We start from the raw sequence: 8,086 nt of genomic DNA on the forward strand, positions 1-8,086 counted from the left end.
TTTTTTGTTAGCTACGCCTTTCAGCTGAGATCTGTTCTATGTAGTAAGGCTTGCTGAGCGCATTTTGTGCGAACCATGGCGTATGCGTATAATTATTTGCTGTGCGGCTCAGAGTCTCACTGCATTACTCAGGAGCGTAACATCCGATGCAAAAACCAGATATGTGAAGTGGTAAAGCGATGAATATCGTGCGCGGATTTTGATTTTGGTATCATCGGGCAGCGTCGATTCGGAGCCGGCCACCGTACCGAAGTGGTCCGATTGTGAGTGGTGGTCCATTGGTAGTTCTTCGACTCCCGGCCGGGAAAGGTGGAGTTGACGAACTGTATGGTACAGGTTGTGATCGCTGCCGCAGGCAACGGAGGAAAGTAGCAGGGCGTGTGGAGAAGATGGTCTGCAAAGCAGTAGAGGACCCAGTGCAGCTGCGGTGGCTCGGACAAAAGTGGAGGCGCAACTTCCTTCAGCGCGACAGTTTCAACCTGTCGTGCATCTGCACACCAGCCTACGTCCCACAGAATGAGGCACCGTATATGATAGTGCTGAATCAATTGGTGGACGTAACTACCAACCGACTGATTATCCTCCTTCTTCCTCAAGATCACAAGTCAGGATATTGACGATCCGACCCTGCCCCTTGTCTACTATGTTGCGCAGCATCGTACAGGTTCGCGACGCTGCGGCCCACTCGTGATCACAACCTTGACTCGGGAGTTGCACGGGTTGTGTTCATCAAGGACATTTTGTATATAGAAGGCACCTGCCCTGAGCTGGAGAACTATGTGCTGCTTTATGATCATCAAGTACAGAACTTCGCCTCTGTACTCGCAGGAGGCGACGTGGGAGGCAAGATGCCACAGGCGACTCATAACCAAGATTTATTCCCGGACGGTCGGAGGCCGTCGAAGCACATCCACCACCGCATCGTCATGAAGGAGATTGACCGCCATCTCGAGACGTATGAAGATCAGAAGGAGCTGTTGCAATGCGCGCATGATAATTTCGAGGGTACGGGTCCACAATATGTTTCGAAGCTAAAGTTCACGCCCACTGGCCACTTGGTTTGGCAGTGCATAGGGCTGCCTACGAGCTCGCGGGGCTTCTGCATTGCGACGTCAGTGCCGAAAATATCATGATCAATGCTGAAACTGGAAGGCGTTTCCTGAACGACTGGGACCTCGCCAAGCATGTCGAAAATCCCATAGACATCGCTACTTCGGATCACTCAGTACCTTGAGTGTCCACCGCTTTCAAGATGCCCTTAGGCAGGAGGTGCTCCGCAATGGACTGGCTGCACGCAAAGATTGAACCAGGGGGCGCATGTGTGAGATGGTGTGTTCATACATGTGCACCGTACTTAGACATAGTCTAACAGCAAGATCGGGACGCTCTGCTCTCCCTCATAATCCCGAATTCTTTTTCGACCCGACTATTTAATTCCGGATCTGTTGCATTGAATTGGCGGCACGGCCCAAGCATCCATGGTGTTATTTATTCAGACACGGGCTGAGTGACTGAGAGATAATTCCGGCAGCAGGTTTACCTGCCAACATTTGCAGAGCTTAGTGGCAGTTTGGAGAGGCAGTCTAACACACTCACGGCTGCCCCGTTCAGAATAGCTGACGCCAAGGTACACGTTGGGTGCCGGCAGGCAGGGAACTGGGCAGAGGGTGATATGCGGGGTGCTCCTCCGGCCACTTTGCACGGACAACAGCCGACAAGGAGTCTCCTCGTCCTCCTGGCCACGGGCCGTCGTTGCCTTCGACTGTCTCTATCCAATCCTTATGTAAATCGTCGAGGGTGTAGAATTCTTGTTGAGGCATGAGGAAGAATTTCCCGACGCCTTCGCCACGTGCTGAGGCGGAAGCGATGCTCTTAAGGCCATCCATCATTTGGTTGTGCGCGAGATGTCCAGGTGCGCGCCGACCGCTTGGACAGTCTACTCTCGGCTGCACATAGACGTACTCCAGAGTAGACAGCCGCGAAGCCACAATGACAGCTTGTTTCGCCTTCTCTGATCCTGAACGATAATGGATGTATTTTCCCGAGAAGCAGTCATCGCGTGAACGCCGTGGGCATAGAGGAGGAGGAATGTCCAGCAAAATGCGCAGGAATGGAGATATGTGCCGGTCTAGGCTCAAGCTGGACATCCTGAAGTGGGTGATGTGCGGTGCAAAATCCCTCAACTTGAGCCAGCAGACGGGCATTCTACGAGAGATTGACAGCAAGTGTAGGCGGCGCAGCGATGGGAAACGCGCGTGCGCGTCTGCTGCACAATCGCTGGGAACGTAACCGATCGTGATGTCATGGAGAAGGGGAAAGTCTGGGAGGTTGACCGTGAGATCGAAGTCGTAGTAGTTGTGGATAACGAGACTATACAGGTTGGACGCGGAAGAGGAGAGAATGTTGCGCATCATGAGCTCCATTTCTGTCTTGCTCGTAGGTTTAGCCTGCGCAGTCTCCAGCACTTCTAGTGCAAGAGACTCTTCCATAATCGTCATAGTATTGTACCTGGGCATCTCGACTGATATGAAGAGATGGTGGATGACGGGCGGAAGGTTCAGTGCAGCAAGCCGAGCTACGAATGCGTGAAGCTGCCTTTCTCCGACGAGAGACACCGAGTGGTAGCGTACGGGTTTGACGACGTCATGCATTGTACGAGACACGAGAGACAGTGAGCACCCTGTGTGCCCGCCATCCGTGCAAGCAAAGGCTACAATCTTTCCCCACAGTTCGAAGGGACAGCGTTCCATGGCTGTAATGTAGTGTGATGAAGTCGTATGTGTGTTGGCGCCAAGCCATGCTGGCGTCGGGACCCCAGTCACTTGCCTTCCTCGCCATCTCTCCCGACCCACTGGAGGCTAAAGCGACATTCAGATACTCAAGCTAGAAAGCTCTGAAACAGAGAAAATACGAAGAACAGAAAAAGGACCTGTCCCAACCGAGAGCGGTTCAAAACCGGCCTCCGGCCTCTGGCTCCTCCGCGAAAGCACGGATGGGGTAGCAAAAATTGACAGGATCTCACGTTGTTCTATTTGAAACTAAGGAATGTACGCATGATTTTTTCCGTGCCACAATTCATGAATGGTCAATGATCATGAATTTATCCTGCATCCCTGAGATTTACACCGACCGACGCTTGAAGTACTTGGGCTGTTTGCTGTGACGTGAATTAGCCGCATGCAGACGCTGTATTTGAGCCTAACCCTGTACATACCATACCCTGGCATTCTACTGTGATTTATTCCGATTTCTCTTTTTTTTCTCAGCTCCAGGGCCTAAAAGCTGCAGACAGCCATAATACGCCATCACGTGACTACATCAGTGCTACGCGACGTGCGATTGGTGGTTGAGGTTTAGCGAACGCTTAGCTTCTGATGTCTCTAATTCCCAAACCCCGACTTCAGCTTCATCACTCACCACCACTTGCGTTGGCGTCTTCGACATCGAGGGCGATGATAACGACGCGCAAACGCAAAGCCCCCTCGGACGATGATGGCGGCGATGACAGCAATCTGCCTCGCAAGTTAGCCGCGGTCTCAGAAGAAACACGACCGAACCAACCCTTGCGACCCTCTGCGAAGAACGCTCCAAACGTCGCTGCAGGCAGGACTGGACTCGCACGGAAGGCACCTGCTCCCACAATACCGAGGAACGCTGCAACAGCCGGCCAGTCGACTGCTGCTACCGCCGCTGCGCGACGAACCATCCCGACGCGTGCGCGTGCGACAACTTTACCCCCGAAGAGTGCTGCACCGAAAGTGCCTGCACGACCTACCGTGCGACCTACTGTCCCTCGACCCACAGTCCGTCCTGCAACCCGTGCACAAACATCTCGTACCGTGTCTGGTCCGGCACGAGGAAAGGCGGCCGATGAAGAGCGTTTCCAGGCGCTGCAGGAGCAAGTCACGTCCATCGCGGCCGATATGGACGCCGAGCGCGCCAAGCGCGAGGAGCTCGAGGCTAACCACCACGCCCTACTTGCAACGTCGAAGTCGCAGGAGCTCGACCAACGTCGAGAACTCGACACCGCCCTCGATGAACTTGAGTCACTGAAACGTAAACATGCCAATGATCTACTAGACTGGGAGACAGAGGACAGGAGAAAGGACAGGAAGGTTAGGGAGCTGGAGGAGGATGTGCGGCTGCGAGACGAGGACCTCGAGCGCGAGCGCGAAACGGTGAAGACTCTGCGCGCCACCGTATCTCAACAGGCGACGGCTCAGCTGACCCTGAACTCGCAAGTCACCGCCCTCCAAGCCCAAGTAACTGCCGTTCAGATTGCGCTCGACAACTCGTCCAACTCGGCCGCAGAACTCGCTCTCAAGCTTGAAGCCGCAGAGAAGAGGATTGCCGAACAGGCGCAGGAGATTCGCGATGCCGAGGCCCACAGGCGAAAGTTGCACAACATGGTGCAAGAGCTCAAGGTATGTCCGTATCTCCGTCAACGACATCTTCTTGACGACAGGGCAGGGCAACATCCGTGTCTTCTGTCGTGTACGACCGCTGTTATCTTCAGACATACCGTCGTACGCACTGGTCAGGTCGGGTGGATCCAACTCTCCTAGTCCACCACCGGAGAACCAGGTGCTGGTGAGAGAGAAGCTGCGCGCGGATATCATGTTCCCCGACAAGATGGACCACAAGGAGATTGTACTGCGGTCCTCGAGCGAAAGTGCAACAGGACAAGAGCGCAAGGATGAGTGGCAGTTCTCATTCGACCGTGTAAGTGTCTCGTATGGCCACATTTCGGGAGAGTTAACGCTAGTCTCGTTAGGTTTTCGAACCACAATCTACCCAAGCGGAGGTCTTCGAGGAGATCTCTCTGCTTGCACAAAGCTGTGCGGACGGATATAACGTTTGCATCTTCGCGTACGGTCAGACCGGCTCTGGCAAATCCTTCACTATGGAGGGTGGACCTGTACGTCTCTCCGTCAGACGCCTCTACGAAATATTAACCCCCTTTTCCAGACTGAACCTACGATTGGTATGATTCCTCGAGCGGTTGAGCAAGTCTTCCGGGTGACCGAAGAGCTCCAGAGCAAGGGCTGGGTCTACCATTTGGAGGGGCAATTCCTCGAGATTGTGGGTTGATTGTTTCTCGCAGCTATCGTTTGCGCTGATACGTCTCCCTCAGTACAACGAGACCATTAATGACCTGCTTGGCAAAGCGGAATTCGACAAAAAGAAGCACGAGATCAAGCACGACAAGTCTGGGCGGACATCTGTCACCGACATCGACGTCATTCCGCTCACGTCACCGAACCAAGTGCGCTCGTTGCTCTCGATCGCACAGTCACGGCGAACCGTTGCCAGCACCCTCATGAACGAGCGCTCATCACGTTCGCACTCTGTTTTCACGCTACGCATATGCGGCGAGAACGCGGCCACAGGCGAGACATGCGAAGGTTGTCTGAACCTTGTCGACCTGGCTGGAAGTGAACGGCTGGATAAGAGTGGCGCGGGTAACGACAAGGACCGCCTCAAGGAGACGCAGAGCATCAACAAGAGCTTGAGTGCACTTGGCGATGTCATCGCTGCCCTCGGCGAAAAGGGCGACGGTAAGAACGATAAGCACATTCCGTACCGGAACTCGAAGGTAACTGTTGCTTGTGACCACTGCGAAAGCGCATGCTGACCTGAGTTGTAGCTCACGTACCTCTTGCAAAACTCGTTGAGCGGAAATTCGAAGACGCTGATGGTGCTGAACCTGTCGCCTTTGGCGGCCCACCTCAATGAATCTCTTTGCTCTCTGCGGTTCGCTACGAAGGTCGGTATCCCAGTACCTTGTCGCTACTCTATGGTACTGATTGATACGTGCAGGTCAATAATACAACATTGGGTACAGCGAAGAAACAGATCAAGAGCTTGGGCTCATAGCTGCACAGTATACTGTAGTCTCACTTTATCCTTGTTTGCATGGACCTTTGATGTATCGCTTCGATTCGTGTGTTCATATCATCGTTTATCTAATTGTACACTGACTCCGCTGGAGCCGACCGACAAGTATAACTATCTGATGCTATGAAGCTCGAGAGGTTGCGTAATTCGGCCGTCACCCTCGTTCGATGGGTCCAGCTAACTCCAATATGCGACTAGCATCCCCTGAATAATCAATTAAGGACATTCATATGTGAACAGATATGTGAGTGCATTAGGCTCACCTTTAACAATCTGAGTCTTTCAAATTATGCAAGGCAAACCAGATGACCCTGGCTTGCAGCGCATTGAGCCCTAAATCGCACCGAAAGAATTCTAATTGCTCATCCTTTGGCAGCTTCGCCAGGTTTCTCAGCTGAGTATCACCAAGGAAACCGTGGTGGACAAAGACAGGTGCGAGACTCTCCATCGCAGGACAGACCGACCGAAGAAATGCTTGCACAGCCGCGTCACCTGTCGAACCCTCAGAGCGGACCATAGGGGACACCACAGACGCTGGCCTCTTGGAGGTCTGGGATTTTTTCCCACGCGCAGCCACCTATGGTGGTTCAGTAAAATCATCACGCTCTAGTTGAAGGTAGAGATGCATTACCTGCATATTATTGTGACTCTTTGAACTGTGGCCGACAGCACCAGCATGCTCTGATTTTGATGCTTTAGTATGGCTTCGTTGAAAGCGCCTGGACAGATAACTGCGCATGCAACCCTCCGCAGGCCATGCGTTTTGGTACTGCTGCAAAAATGGTAGCTTCTTCATGATCTAGAGCAAATTGTCATGGCCAAGGCATCAACATAGGCAAGAAGGCAATGATACCTCTTCCAAAAACCTGGATGTGTCCCTATCAGATTGATCTTTCCATGACAAATCTCCATTCAAGTAGACTTCTGCTGCATTAGGTATCGCTTTCTAACCATATCACAGTAGATGGTGAGTCTTGACTTGGACCTAGGATCTTCTCACTGCAGATATTGTATGTGTACTTACCTGCAATGCCTTAGCTTCCTGTTGGCTCATCCCTGGTACCTTGGATGCCCAACAGGCAGACTTCCATTGTGCTGGTCGTTCTATAAGCTGGTTTGGATGCATCAACCAGGTGAGACAGAGGAGGAGATTGGGGGGGGGACCAGGGTCAACCTGTACGAGGCGGCTGTGAGAGAGCTTATGAAGGCATGGGTAAGTCATCGGGAAAGTGTTCAAACATCCCAGGTAGCTTCTCGCTCAGTGAAATCTCTTGGCTTCCCAAGCTAACATCTTCTCCAAAAGGATCTCGGCAGACCGCATGGGTGTTTCTGCTCCTGCATCGGGAAAAAGTCCGGGTGTTGAAGCCTTAGAGCCTTCATCAGGGAAACCTCCGGCATCATTTAGCCCGAACTGGGACCTCAAATGATCGAAGGCAGCGAAAGCTGGTCAAAACAAGCCAACGCTATGAGCAGTGTCCAAATTAGGCACTATCAGAAGGTTATGGCTTGCGCCATGAAGATGACGCCATGGGCGACTATCTCATCTGCGTTGAGCAATCACTGTTATGGTGTAGATATGTGTTCTTTATAGCGACACGAGCAAGAATGTGGGCTATAAGCCATCTGATGCCGGCTCTAAAAGCGATCACGCTATCGCACTCAACTTATGAGTCGTGACTCAACCGGGCTCCCTGTCAATTTTCTTTACAGTTTCCCAATGTCTCCAACCATCTCTTCCCTCGTAGTGGTTGAGGGTCCGGTCCGGTCCAGTCTTTTTAAAAAATTGAGTGGGACCAGGACTCAGACTGGTCAAGGACCAGCATCTGTTTGTGCAGGACCGGACCAAGACTGGGTCCTGGTCCTGTACAGTCCTCCGTGCAGTCCTGGACCGGTCATAACCAGTCTAGGACCAAATGCGGTCTTAGACCGATTCAGACCAGCTCAGACCAGTCCTGCCCTGATAAATATGACACAAATAAACAAATTTTGATTTTGAACTGCATGTACAGGTAGACTAGCAGTATACTAAGCTAATTTCTGGACAAATCAGTTTTGAGACCACACTACTCAGCCTAATGAGTCAAAGAGAAGACAGTGTGTGAGTCTCAGGAAGGCCAGAAGGAGTGTACCAGATGGCTATCTCAGAAGTGCTTATATACCATTCATGCATTTGCCAGACTGTTCTTTT

General features: G+C 52.3%; 3 protein-coding genes across 3 annotated transcripts; 1 reads left to right on the forward strand and 2 right to left on the reverse strand.

Annotated features, from left to right (window-relative positions):
* Positions 1-1,579: 1,579 nt before the first annotated feature.
* PHACADRAFT_153657 (uncharacterized protein) lies at positions 1,580-2,750 on the reverse strand (the record flags this gene model as incomplete). Its single annotated transcript, XM_007401325.1, has 1 exon — positions 1,580-2,750. One exon carries the CDS (start codon positions 2,748-2,750, stop codon positions 1,608-1,610), a length of 1,143 nt encoding a protein of 380 aa, XP_007401387.1. The 3' UTR covers positions 1,580-1,607.
* Positions 2,751-3,923: 1,173 nt separating this feature from the next.
* Positions 3,924-5,877, forward strand: PHACADRAFT_166769 (uncharacterized protein; the record flags this gene model as incomplete). The annotated part of the gene is made up of 7 exons (XM_007401326.1): positions 3,924-4,424; positions 4,471-4,722; positions 4,775-4,918; positions 4,969-5,082; positions 5,135-5,596; positions 5,648-5,767; positions 5,821-5,877. 7 exons carry the CDS (start codon positions 3,924-3,926, stop codon positions 5,875-5,877), a joined length of 1,650 nt encoding a protein of 549 aa, XP_007401388.1.
* Positions 5,878-6,163: 286 nt separating this feature from the next.
* On the reverse strand, positions 6,164-6,415 carry PHACADRAFT_166770 (uncharacterized protein; the record flags this gene model as incomplete). Its single annotated transcript, XM_007401327.1, has 1 exon — positions 6,164-6,415. The coding sequence occupies one exon, from the start codon at positions 6,413-6,415 to the stop codon at positions 6,164-6,166; it is 252 nt and encodes an 83-aa protein (XP_007401389.1).
* Between the last annotated feature and the right edge of the window lie 1,671 nt (positions 6,416-8,086).

This window comes from Phanerochaete carnosa, assembly GCF_000300595.1.
Source record: "Phanerochaete carnosa HHB-10118-sp unplaced genomic scaffold PHACAscaffold_12, whole genome shotgun sequence".
Lineage (NCBI taxonomy): Eukaryota > Fungi > Basidiomycota > Agaricomycetes > Polyporales > Phanerochaetaceae > Phanerochaete > Phanerochaete carnosa.